This window comes from Netta rufina (assembly GCF_964035555.1).
Source record: "Netta rufina genome assembly, chromosome: 7".
In the NCBI taxonomy this organism is placed as follows: Eukaryota; Metazoa; Chordata; class Aves; order Anseriformes; family Anatidae; genus Netta; species Netta rufina.
In genome coordinates this window covers 37,411,682-37,426,091 of record NC_140130.1, presented here as the reverse complement: position 1 = coordinate 37,426,091, position 14,410 = coordinate 37,411,682, and the positions used below count along the sequence as shown (strand labels likewise).

At 41.6% G+C, this 14,410-nt stretch overlaps 1 protein-coding gene across 1 annotated transcript in view; it reads right to left on the bottom strand.

Moving 5' to 3' along the window:
- Window positions 1-14,410, bottom strand: part of INPP5A (inositol polyphosphate-5-phosphatase A) — a 241,468-nt gene that overhangs the window by 155,994 nt on the left and 71,064 nt on the right. The window contains exon 4 of the mRNA XM_084290142.1: window positions 14,263-14,350. Within this exon, the coding sequence (XP_084146268.1) occupies window positions 14,263-14,350 (88 nt within the window). The remainder of the gene's footprint in view (window positions 1-14,262; window positions 14,351-14,410) is intronic.

Genomic DNA, 14,410 nt, shown 5'->3' with positions numbered 1-14,410 from the left:
TTGTTTCTGACATCAACTACACATCCCTTCAAACTCTCTTTCCTTAGACAATGTCTTTCTCTGTGCTCTAGACCCCCTAACTGCCCTAATATAAGTGCTGAAACCTTTATCTATGAACTTTTAACATGAAGATCACCCGATCTCCTGCCCGCTTCTGACAGCCCACTTTCCCCTATCTTCCATCACGTGCAGTATTGCCTGTGACCACCAGCTGTTTCAGCCTGCTCCAAGGTTGAGACTTAGGGCAGGCACAAAACACACACCTAGCTTCTGGCACTAGCACTGGAGTACCTGTACACCCACTCATTGTCACAAAGATGTTATAAACATCCTGACATGAAAAATACACAACCTGAGCACTCAAGCTGGAAGAACAAAGAAAGAGCATCTGTTGCGCAAGCACTTCTGAATGCCACATGCAAATCTACTCTTATCAACAATCAGAAGTGTTTAGCCTCCAGCTTCAACACTCATTGACAAGAAGATAATCCTGTATAGGAAACACCAGTAGATGAAGGATTTGTGAACAATCTGGGAGTAATGCCAGTCAGCTCGAGAATGAACATTCAAGGCTATTTTAGTCCATTCACAAAACAGAGTTTGTAATTATTTTTCCCTAAGAAATCTTCAATTTAACTGAATGGGGCAGGATGGATGAAGTAAACTGAAGCCAACCACAAACTTCTGTTGACGCAATATTTAAGTGTACAGGAAAGGAACCGGTAAAAGTAGGTCTCTTCTCAACCCAGACTGTCATTATTCACCTCTGGAGACCTGGCATTTGACCTGTTTATTTGAAAAACAAAAAGAGTTTAAGATCTGAGTCATCTTTGGCATACATTTATTTGATAATAACTTACCACAAAATTAGCGATCTGTGTTCGGGGTAGAGACTGAACAACAAAAATGTTCCTGATACAGTGAGCCACTTAGAGAACAGCAATATTTGAAGGTGTTTGGACAGATGCGGCAGACTCTTGGACAAACTTCAGGAGCAAAAATCACTAAATTTGTCAAAATGAATAAAGTCCACACTTCCATCTTTTTCTACTTTGTTTTATATTATTTGCATGTCAGAAGAATTATCAGGAAAATACTCCTTGTGTGACAATTCATTGTTAATGCTTTACTAGTGCAGTAAAACAAGACAACTGCTGAAATTATAGGAAAATAAATTTGTAATTTCTTCCTCATTTAGCCATTTTTGAGGCTCGTGTATAGGAAAGTCATTAATGTTATGTCCTCTATCGATGTTCCAAGCCTTTCACAGGATAACTAATGTTTTTTCTATACTCCTCCATGTGGCCAGTTAAATTAGACACATTATTTCTGTGCTGTTAGAGAACACTGATCAATAGACACTTGGAAAGCCCTCTAAAACTAAGTGGAAACACTCCCTCAGTGTCAAAGGGTTCTGGTTTGGGTTTGTACATTGCAAACATTGTTAAGTTTAACAGAGTAGTAAGTGTGTGTCTGTGGCATTTTAATACTAGCATCAAAATCGCAGGAAGTCAATTTTACTTTAAAAGTACCATTAGATATTTGGTATGCATTTGCCATTACCACCATGATGATGGTTTTATGGGAGGAGATACCACTGCCTCTGTCAGCACTGGGTGGTTTTTAACTATCTCCTCTCATTGGACAATTACCCCACTGCCAAAATCTATCAGACTCTCGCTTGCAGAGCCTGCAGATTTCAGCCCAGCTCAACTTCACTGGGGATTCTGCAGTTTGTCTGCTTTTTTTCCGCTCCTGGAAACAGGGAAGCTTTCTGCCTTTTCACATCAATAGTAATATCTTTAGATTATGATTGTATAATGCAACCAAAAGCTTTTTCTTCTATCCATTTGTTTTTAATCACAAAAACCCAAGATGCATTTCCAAGCCTTTTTTGAAATGTAAAACTGGTAAGCTATGCAGTGAGACTGGACTGCCATATGATACTAGCAGAAGGGAATGAGTAGACTCATGTATTGCTTTACTTTCAGGAATGAATACTACATTATATCATTACTTCAAACATTCATAAACCCATTAGTTTATATCAGTAAATAGCATGCATATTATTTTTCTAGAGAATCATGCTGCTCTTATTTAAGAACGAATTCAATGCCTCAGGCAAACACATTAGCAAGTTCCTTAAACAGCGTTTTATAATTTCTTAAGCAATTGTTTTCACATTTTCCAATCTCACATCTTTTCCTGAAGCTCAAGGCTGTTCCAAATCAAACATTTCACTCACACAAACAAAATTCGTCACACACATTACTTGAAAAGAGCTGCTACTGGAGTCGCAGCCACGCTAGAGCTGTGTGTAACGGCCCTGCCCTTAGCCCCACCACATATAAACACGAACGGCATCTGACTGCCAAATGCTTTAATATTCAATTATTTGGTAACAACAGCAACAAAAAAAAGAACTAGCGACCATGCCCCGACATTTCTAAAGGTGACCTACACAGGACTGGGCGAGCTCCAAAGCGTGGCACGTCCTGTGTTTGTGGTGCCCGTGCTCGCTCTGTGGGAACACACCACTTCCAGCGCGCTTCTTCCAGGCAGCCGCAGCCCAAACGCAAGGCCCCGGGCAGCAGCCGCAGGGCTGGGAAAGGGCTACACAGGGCCTGCGGCTGCCCGTGAGTCACAAAGGCAGCCACGGATGAGCTGCTAGTGACGGGTACCAGCTGGGCTCTGCCTGCACCCCATGCCTCACACTGCTGTGCCCGCCACAGGGTGCCCCCACTGCAGGCCGCGCTCACCGCCCCACCGGGCGCTGCCAGGGCCTGCCCGCGGCCTCGGCGCTGCAGCACTGGGGGTGGACTTCCCCCTAACAGCACGGGTCTGCGGCACGCTCAGGCTTAAAGAAGCATTCCTAGAAGGAAACTCAACAAGGGCCTGGAAACGGGACCCTTATTACATTCACAGCAAGTGAAAATCCCTATTAGCCATTCATTTCTCAGAGGTCCTTACTACTCGCGTGCAACAAATTTATCTATCGCTCACGCTGAATTATATTCACTCTCTGAGACACAGGATTGAAGAGAATAAAATCTAAGCGTTAACTACTACAGTAAAGGGAAAGAAACAGAATACAAATTGAGAGCAAATTGTCACACAGAAGGCAGGTAGCAAACACCAACCTGCAATTGGTTTGGAGCTAAAGCCTCAGCAGAATCACTGAACTGTCAAAAGCGGAGTCGTCAAATACATGGAGCAAGATTGTGAAAATTTACTATTTTGATGTATGTGTCAAGCCAATCAATAATTCTTTCTATAAATCTTTGGACAAATTCCTTTAAGAACACACAACAATTAAATATGCAACAAAGCAGAAGCAAACAAAAATGCAACATGCTCCTAAACTGAGGCAAAGCTAGTTCCTGATGGTTCACTCTCCCAGCTCAGGGAACACCAAACGCCAGCATGGGGCCACGCAGCGTGGTTGCCACCTCGCAGAGCTCGCTGCTTGACCCATGTCCTGGCTCAACCCCTGCAGGGAGAGGGGCTCTGGAGGGCACCACGGGGAGCAAAACACCAGGAACTGCTCATTGTGGAAAACTCCTGCAAAGCAAGGAAGGACGCAATATGCACAACTGAAAAGGTCCAATCCAGGTTTTTTAAGATTTACCACCAATTTGCTATTCTCTCCTACATTGTCCTCAAAGCGGGACTGCCTGTTGGTGCAGGACGGCCTCCCCGCCATGCAGCCTCCCCGCCCAGCACCTCTGGCCACAAGCACCAGGGTGGCCTGGCACCCCCGACCAGGCTGCAGGCTTCTCCAGTAGTCTGCAGCTGCACAATGTCAGCCAGGCTCTCCTGATCAGCCTCAGCATCCAGGGAGCTGTGCAACGATAAGCTGATACCCAAGTGCTACGTACAACAGCTCATACAGATGATTTTCAAGGACTCCAGCTCACCAAAACTTGACTGAAACATCAGTCACAGCGCACAGGATGGTGGCATGCAAGTGTTAGTCGCTTGCCATGAAGATATTTGCCTAAGTAGACAGTAACTACAGCATGTCCTGCACTACATGATAGCTATAGTTATAAAAAAAAAAAAAAAAAGTTTCATTATTTTATCCTTACCTTTATAGCTGTAATTAGCAATTCTATAAAGTCTTTTCTTTTTACCCTTAGAAATAGTTTATTTCCCTTTGTGCTTACATACTATAGTTTCAAATATTTCAGCTTTTTTTTTAGATGTAAGGGTTTCTACTATAATAGTTGATTATTTGCAAATAATTCCACGTTTTAAAACACATTCAGTCTGTTGCATGACTGCAGTATGAAATTCTTAACATAAAATCCACAAGCCATAGAAAATGCAATTTGACATAAATTGTGAATCCACAGCTAATGAAAACAACAGTATAGTAATTCTGCATATAACAAAGCTGCCATATAATGTATTTTATCAGCACTAGCAAATCTGCATACAACAGAAATTAACCCAAGACTGCATTATTCATAGAATCATAAAGGTTGGAAAAGACTGATTTGTGAAATTTCTCTGTTTATAATTATTCCTCCTCTCCCAAGCACATAGAAGTGTCAGAAAGCAGGTGAAAGAGAAAAAAAGAAAAAAAAAACAAACATGAAATTCCTTACAATAACTCTATATAGTCTATAGGCTTTAAGATTCACTTAAATAATGCATAAATAAAAGTCAAAAATGGAGGAAATGCTGTGGCACCCAACACCTTTTAGGTTCCATTTCCCATCCAGAAGAGATTGGAAGCAATTACCCGACAGTTATCTTCATTCCCTAAGAAATTAAGTGGGAAATTTCATTTCAGGTGGTTGTAAATACATGTTCATGTCACAAAATGACAATGCTTATATACCAATTTTTTCACAATTTTGTCAGAAGCAGTACGATTAACTTCTACATTCACCAACTCACTTCATGAACTCATTTTTTCAATTAAAAAAAGGTAAGAGCAAATGAAGAGGTCAAATTTTGGGAGTTTTTTAGAACCACATCACAATGTTGTATTTTATCAAGAACTGTCAAAAACCAAGAGGCTGTAAAGGAACTAGATCCTGTGTTACAACCGAGAACCTGAGGAAAGAGACTGCAAGAAAACGAGGAGGAGCAACGTGTCTCACCAGGTACACCACCAAGCGCAGTAGGCAAATCTAATCACTGAAAGACACTGCCACCATGAGGCTTTATCTGGTTTTGCATCACAGGTATTTCCATACAAATACCGTCTCAATTTTATTTTTCCATCTCACTTTTTCTACCAAATACAACTCATGAGAAGGCACTTCCATGCGTTGCTGTAGATTTGCTCCTGCCATTGTAGGGGTGTTTATAGGGAAGATTAACATATATATTTAAATTGTTTTACTCCTTTTATTCTCACATGTTTAGCAGAATTAGCAGAAAGTAATAATATCTGAGTACCAAGCAACAACACAAAACTGAGTATTTTCCCTTCATATTGCTTCTCAAAAGCTTGCTGTACAGACGCTTGCCTCACATTTCACCAGAGGGCATCCCCAGGCATTATCCTGCAGCTCACCACTATTACACACATTCCTATGTGCTTGAATATTAAAACCAACATCCCAAAAGACTTGCATAAGAAAATCTGTTTTAAAAAGTTGTTACTTAATTAAAAAAGGGTATACTAAATTCATTTCTGAGAAAGAAAAAGCAAGCAACCAAAACAAACCCAGTGAGGCAGCAGAGGGAAACACTCGATTAAAAATGACGTATGGCTGAAAATACCTGTAGCTTTTGGCCTGTGCTTTTTAAGAAGTCGTCCATGGATTTTTCAAAGATGGCTCCCCAGGTGAACCTCATCAGCATTAATTTCAGGCTAAAGCCTAAGCAGCTGCATGACACCCCCTTGGCTCCTCCTGTGGTGTGACCTTTTGTTGCAGAACAGCCCTGTTCTCATGCACCCCCAGACGCAGTGTGTCTGCTAGACACCACTTCTGCCTTCACACCTTGCTGCACACTGCGGAAAGCCACCACCACACAATCAACAGTACTAAGGTATTGCTTTTAGGAAGTTTGAAATATGCCCAGACCTTCTGAAAAAACAGGGTGGGAATTCCAAGGAAGCCCTCAAAGGAGCATCCTGGCTCCTCTAACCTTTAACACACCAAGACCAGTGAGGTGGACGGCCGAGTCCCATTACAAACAGTAACGCCAACAGAGGGAAAGGAAAAGCTGCAAGGCTGTAATCATACCTCCAGAAACATGTGCATTAGTGCCTGGGAGATTTCATTTTACTACAATACTATGGCTTAAGACTAGAAACGAAGTCTTACTTCCCCAGCTTGACTTATTTTTCAAAAAATATTATTAAGAAAACAAACTCAAATACAAACTAAAGTCCATTGGAAAGGATAAAGGGGAAGAAAATTAGAAGATGGGAAGATGCTCACATAAGGAACAAGAAAATTCAAAGCAAGACTAGAGTAAAAGATGTGCCTTGCTAGAAAACCTACTCCAAAATCTCCCGCTTGGCAATAAATTTAAGATTATTCTCAACATCACAGTAGCAAAAAGGCATCCTCTTGGTTTTTCCGTAACCCAGAAAGCTGTGCTCTTCTCAGCCAAGGCTGCAAAGGACAGACGTACTGTGTGTAGGTTTCAGTGTGCACTCACAGTATTTTGCTTGCAAAGTTTAAACGTTTTGCTGCGGTGCAAAAGTGTCCTTATCAAATGAGGCTCCCCTCAAACTCGTTCAACAGTGAGACATGGGTTAACAATGCAAACTAGTACTTCAGCTCCACCTCCTGGAGAAAATCTGCATTTTTGCAAAACTAAAAACTCCTTAAAAATTATTAATGGAAAAATGGTCTGAGAACTAATCAGGCATGTGAATTTCCCCTATATTCAATTCAATTATGTCTCTCTTCCTAAATCATTTTTTTTTTATTTAACAAAACTCTAAACTGCCACTGCTAATAAGCTCAGAAGAATCAGTGTACACCATTCATTTCTGGGAACAGGCCGATATTTTCTAAGACCCATTAATAACTATGACAGGATTTATGTACAAGATAAATTCAATTCAATTTCCTTTTTCAATTAATGGCCAATTATTCGAACTCAGCTCAACCAAAAATATTACTCAAGTATCATTAATCTAACAAAAATTAACTTTACTATTCTCTTAGTAATGAGGTGATATAATTTTAAGGTAAAATAATGAATTTTAATAAAATGTTTTCTGCCTTTATTTTTAGGATCACTGCTTGCCACTGGATCCCACTGAGTCACCGTAAATCAGGTTATTATTATTATGGGTAATGACTTGACCAAAACTCCCTCTTTAGAACCTACCTTACAACACCCTGTGCTCTACCTGGAGCCCTGCACCCAGCTCCGGGGCCCCCAACACAAGGACAGGGACCTATCAGAACGAGTCCAGAGGAGGCCACGACGATGATGAAGGGGCTGGAGCACCTCTCCTACAGAGACAGGCTGAGGGAGCTGGGGGTGTTCAGCCTGCAGAAGAGAAGGCTCCGGGGAGACCTTACAGCAGCCTGCCCGTGCCTAAAGGGGGCTGCAGGAAAGCTGGGGAGGGACTCTGTCGGGTGGGTGGTGAGAGGACAAGGGGGAATGGCTTTAAACTGAAAGAGGGGAGATTTAGATTAGATGTTAAGGAAGAAATTCTTTACTCTGAGAGTGGTGAGGCCCTGGCACGGGTTGCCCAGAGAAGCTGTGGGTGCCCACCCCTGGCAGTGCCCAAGGCCAGGCTGGGGGGCTTTGGGCAGCCTGGGCTGGTGGGAGGTGTCCTTGTCCATGGCAGGGGATTGGAATTAGATAACCTTTAAGGTCTCTTCCAACCCAAACCATTCTGTGATTCTATCTCACCTAATTTAGAAGTCATTTTACAACTAAAAATTACTGGTATAGAGTGCACAGAGCCAAGTAAAACCAATCAGGAATATATTCTTAACCACCATCTGTACATTATGGTGATGCACGTATGTATTTACATAGTCCAAGAGAAAATGTCTGTGTTCCTGCAGCATTTGAGCATTTCACCTCTTTTAGGTTGTTTATCCTCACTTTCTCTCTGCTGTTCCACCTGACTGACTGCTGCAACCCACGCCTGCATCAAGCCAGTGCCAGGGCAGTCTGTAGTGAGGGCCACTGCTGAAGCTGCCTGTGCCCAGCTGGGACACATCGCCTCAGTCCTGGGAAAGCTTCGGGGGGCAAGAAGCTGGCTTCGTGTACAGCCGGGTGGGGACATCATGGAACAGAGACAGCAGGGAGGCAGCAGGCAGCCCAAGCAACCCCTGTGCAACACATGGGATTTGTGTCCCAAAGAGATGGTGCCGCTGCAGCCCCAAGCATTTGCTAGAGATCTGCCCACCAGGAGACCTACACACACATTCCTGACCGACCACGTGCTTTCATTATCTTCAGAAAGGCAATTATCAATCTCAGTAACCCATGCACAAAGCACGGGCAGAGGACTAATGCCTTTCAGGAAAACAAACAAACAAACAGAAAACAAACACAAACTTAGCTGCTGTCTTCTCCATTAATTATTACCTTTGTTGATTTCCTGGGTGGTTATTTAAGGGAAATTTAATTTCAGCAATTTCCCTCACAGAACTTGAGCTTTGGAAGAAGGCAACTATGTGAGAACAGCATTCTCCCTCCTCTCAATTTATTTACATTAGCCATGCAAAATATTTTAGTGGTTTGTGGATTCAGTGTTGTTTAAACAGTTCTTCCTAATATCAGAAAAAAAGTTGTTTTGGTTTGTTTGTTTTAGTTTGAAAGAAAGTCTGCTATGTAATACATCCTTACAAAGAGGAGCAAGCTGAAACTTCAACATGTCAAATGTATAGCCCAGCAGCATCTTTTTCATTGCAAGGTTATCTATCAGGGTGAGCAGATGACAAGCAGACAGGTAATTGAGGATTCTGTTTATTTTTTAAAATAAATCTATACTGAGAAGTAAAGCACCCACCTTCCTCGGTAGATGCTTCCACAAATCAGGCAAGATCTATAACAACCACACACAACTCTTAATATGCTCCCTGCAAATCTGAGGCACGAGCTGGTGACAAGCCTGCTCTCTGAGGTCTGCTTTGCTGGGAGTCCTCAGGATTTGACTTACTGCAATGAAGATTCTTTCTCCATCTACTGAAATGTGTGTTGAACAAAGAAACTACGTTTGAAGATGTTCAGGGATTTCTTCTGCCTTCCTTTAACAATGAAAAAAATGCATTTGCTAAGCAGTATAAAACTGTAATCGAATGTTCCAGAAATCAATAAATACAGAGCACCAAACAAAGCTACCTTTGATCTAATTACAATAGAAAATGTCACCGATTATACTGACATGCTTTCCCATAAAAATAATTATTGATTTGATGAAAACATCAACTTGTTTTCAGCTGAAACTTCATCAACTTATGTTGCTTCAGCATGAATGCTCTTATTCCAGAATAAAAGTGCCTTATTCACAGTTAGCTTACACTATTTAAGAAGCATCCACAGACAAGGAGCTCATCAAAACCAACTATTTTTGAGTAACTCTTCTGGTGGAGAAGCTGGAAAATTTATAATCTACCCCTTACATGAAATATACAATAAAATTAACCCAGAAGATAGATGCTAGGAAACTGGAAATAAAAAAAAATAAAAAAGATCAACACAACTGTAGAGATCTGTGTAACTAGGAGTGAAGTCCACTGGATATGCTTAGACTGTGAAATAAATAGAACAATTGTACTGAACTTCTTAGCTTTCCAGGCTTTTACCAATCTCTGTATTTGACTTGCCTTCTCTCTTCACTAATTATATAGTCTATAGCAGAAAATAAATTGTACCTTCTGGATTACATTTTATGAGACAAAAAAAAATCATTGGTTTAAAAATTTAGGTGAATTTAAAAGAAACGTACAGGAGGCTGCAAATAGCATTTAGCAAGCTATTTGGTTATCTGCACATTTCTGTCTAGCACATGAGTCAGTTTTGTCCACGTAGGTTTGCTCTCACTATTTCCAGTCACAACCGGACTACTGGAGCTGCCCCTTTGGTTCACCTGAACCTTCTGAGAAACCATCTTTTTGCCTGCAGAGGCTGTCGCCCACAGACCTCATTCATAACTGTTGGGAGCTCTCAGCTCTGACACTGTCATCTTCCCAGAGCTGATATGCATTAGCTCTAATGTAGCAGCTTTCTGCCAAGAGATTAATCTCCAGATCATTTTAAAATTTTATAAAACCGCGCATCGCTGAAGCGTGACATGACTTACTTGGCTCACATATGCGCGCGTGCTGCCCCGCAGGCCGGGCGCGATTCCTGCTGGGAGGCTCCCGAGCTTCACCCTGAGGCCTGGGGCCGGGCTCCCCTCCCAGCCCTGCCCGGTGGCTTCAAGCCCCGTGCCCACAAGCTACAGCCAGCGGGACCCAGCCCGCTCCACCCCGCGCACCCTACTTGTTATTTTCTATGGCAATCTCAATTTTTTGGTGCACATTAATTAAGATAAGAGTGGAACAAATTCCCAGCAGCTTCAGCCCGTCACCTATGGGACAACAAAAGCCAGCCAACCAAACCACATTCTCTCCCTCGTCATGAGAGCACCCACGACCCTGAGCCTAGAACCAGCCCGTTTTAAAACTAGATTTGACATCCAGGACCATAAGTAACAGACGCTTCTATTAAGTTTTGCATGTAGGATGCACCATTTTAGTCCTTAGTACATACTGAGTTACTGCAGTCTTCAGAATCAAATCACTGCCAAGAGACACTTTGATATCACATTCTTTTGTCGTCTCACAGGACTCTTGTGGAACTTGCACCCTCTGCTTCCCTTCAACTGGAAGAGAGAGGCTGTGTGCTGAAGGGACAGACTACAGAATACATTTCCTCACTCTCGGTCCTAGTGCGGACAAGCAGCGTAACTGTGGGCAGCAAAACCTGATTTAGCTTTGAAGGAGCCAAGCCAAGGAAAGCCTTGTGGAAGAAATGTTGCCAAAACTTCTAGAAAAGGGGATATTAGAGCAGCAGGGCTAAAGGTTAGCCAAACTACAACTACTTGGGCTTCTCCACTTCTAAAGAAAACGTATGCAACAATATATGTGATAAATGTTTATATTTCAAAGAGAGAGAGGTAACAACATAATTATAAGGTAGCGTCTGTTGCCAATTCCATGCCCTAGAAGGGATGGAAAAAAAGCCCACAAAAGTTATAAGACCTTTGCAATCAAACAGAACTAATGAGGAAACAGGGAGACGCATAACATTGCGTGAGCCAAGCCACACTGGAGATAAGAATAAAACTTTACCCTACATGGACACAACACAGTGGTAAAATCCCTGTTCAGATAGTCACCCAGTCCGTAAGTTACACGCACACAAACATTGAACCTAGGAGCTGAACCACTGCCAGTTCAAATCACATGTGTAAAACGTCATTTATATGAATCTTTGATTTAAGACAGTAGTCTTAAGAAGTATGTACATGGTTGGTCAACATTACACACCAACAAGCAGACTATAAGAAATCTAAAGGTTATGAAGCTTAGCGTGAAGGTGCATCCCAATTGCTCTTTTCTAGGTTTTCTGGCTTCAATTCCATGCCACTGCTACAGGAAATCCAATGAGGAAGGTATAAAATACCGCTCTATCAGGCCGTACTTTCTCCTGATTATAGTATTATACAATGTAATTAAATCACCTTTCCTTCCTCGTTTTACTCCTTTTTCACACTGAACTCATTCAACTCTAAAAGGTTCTTCAAGGGTTAGAAAGAATGACATGCAGAAAAAAGCCAGAAATATCTTTCTGTGGATCACCTCTGTCTTTTAAACAGGCTTTAAAATTTCCATTGAAGAACTGGATGCCAAAACACCCATGCTGACTTTACTGTGGTTGTATACAGAGGCAAAAATCACCATCTGAATTATACTCCTTCTCTACTACTTACATTTTCAAGGACTGCTTTTCTTCTTGAGCCACAGCATGCAAGGGGAGTTCATTTCTTGTTTGCAAAAGTATCACCTCTAAATCTTTTCCAGAACTGTTCCTTCCCAGTCAGGGAGTCCCACTCTCAACTGCAGACACCATACCAACATGCAATTGTCCTACACTCATTGTTATTTCCCAATAGTTTTGTTATTTGTAGATTATCAGCACTAATTTTACATTTACTGCCAGGTTACTAATACAGATGATAGATACTAAATCTGGAGAAGATCTGAGGGCTCCTTCCTACTGTGATGATCTCCATTTGAAACTGATTAGCCACTTCCTAGCCATTCAGCACTGCTTTGCAGACACGTGTAGCATTATTTACAAACAGCGTGCATGCACTGTTTAAGAAATTTGTTTTATATCTTACTTTTCAACAGATTTAGTTACTAGTTCAACAAAGTAATTTCATCGGTTTATAAATACACACTTGCTTGGTTAGCCTATTTTCACTGGAAACTATCGGTACAAGCAGTCCTTTACTTATTTCCCTCCCTCCTTTATTGACCGACTATTTTGACAGAAGTTTTTTTTTCCAGATAGGTCTAGTTTTAATAAAATACAGGATGAAAAGAAAAAGATATGCAAGGTAGTGTTTATGACAGGAAAGGGGGAGTTACAATGGTGGCTATGGAATCCTGCAAGAAAGCCGTGCCTGGAAAAAATTGCTAGTATCTGAAAGAAGAAACCGTGTTATTTCTTGAATTTGGACCTTTGTAAAATACAGAGCTCTTCAGAGACACAAGTGACAAATATTCTGTCTAGGATTGCTGTCAACCACTTTATGAACCTTTTATCTGCCACAGGGACATCAAAAGAGCATACCTCATGTTATGTACAAAAACTTAAAACACTATAGAGAATCATGGCCATCTTTACTAAACGAAGAAAGTTACAGGTACTTTGTTATAGATTGCATTAGTCTCACTGCAGTTTTCCCAAATTCAAGTCACTGATGATTATTCCCTTTTCTCACAATCATGGAAAAGCCTAGGTTGGCAGGGATCCCTGGGGTCAGACCCCCTACTAGAAGTGGATCCGTTTTGCGGAGCCCTGGCACTCCGCTTGCCCTCGCGGGAGGTGCTCGCTGCAGGGTCCTCACAGCCCTGTGACAGCTCCTCCAGGGGCTCTTTGCTAGGTCATGGTTCTGAGCTACAAGCAACTGCAAAACACAGTTCTGTCCCACTGCTCTTTATCTTCCAGGGCTTCCTGAACACCTCCTGCCCACAGTTTTAATGCTACTGACATGAGATCTGTCCACTAAGATTCAGTAAAGCCAATAATGTTATTTTTCTCCCTCTTTAATGAGAAAAAAAAAATCTAAGTATCCTACCTCCAGTTCCAGCTTCCCTGGGCTTCTAGCCACAGTCATTCAAAAATGAATAAAAATATTTCCTATTAGTTTCTATTCACCTTCACACGCTACCACACTGGGATTTATGTGCACATGGGGGGTGCTGTTTACTTGTTTGAACTCCATGTCCTCAGTGCTGCATCTGGCCACTGCCCCCCTGCCCTTTTGTCATTTGCTTTGAACGCGAGAGCCCAGCTCCAGATGACATCAGGGCCTGACAAAAGTTTCTGAGAAATACCTCAGGGGAAAAGGAAGCTGCTGTACTGGATAGAAGGGAGGTGTCACTAATTAACCACTAAAGGACCATTCTTTCTTGTACAATCTAGTAGCAATTAACTAAATAGAACACTAGTTCTATCTACATATTGTGCAATCCTGGTGATGACCATACACTCCTGCCTGCTCTGCGTAACAGGCGACTGCACGCATGCTTCATTCATGTGTACATTTACACCTAAACATCACTCTCATACCAGTGGAAACCTGTGCTCTCTTCTCACATTCCCACACTTGAGCCAGTCTGTGAATCAGTTCTAGGGATCTGCAACAAGTCTGGACTACTTGCAAGCTCTGCTCCCAGCTAATCGTGCTCCAGATCTGGCACCACCTAACTGTCAGACAGTCAAACAGCTTCTTCAACAGAAGGTAATTCTGATCCACCGAGAAGGTTGTTATAAAAAAAAAAAAAAAAAAAAAAAAAAAAGACAATCATTTTAAACAAAAGAAAAGACTTTCTGTGAATCATACTGTTCTATGTACTTTTCAATGGATGCACTTCTGTGAAAGCAGCATTTACATATCTTAGAGTAAATACTTTTAGTAAAGATGTAATCCTCATCATGATGTAAACTGCTCACATACACACACCAACCTAAAAACCTCAACAGTTTAATAGAATAAAATCACTGTCTGTTGAACTAAACTTATTTAATAAAGAAACTTACCGTAAAATGTTCCTGTGATTTATAGTTCTCATCCAGGTAAACTCGAGCTCTGTTGTAGTCTTTCATTGCATCACTTGATAATAATTCTCTAAAAGACAAGAGATTGAAAATATGAAAGGACATGCAAACATATTATCTTGCCTTAGCA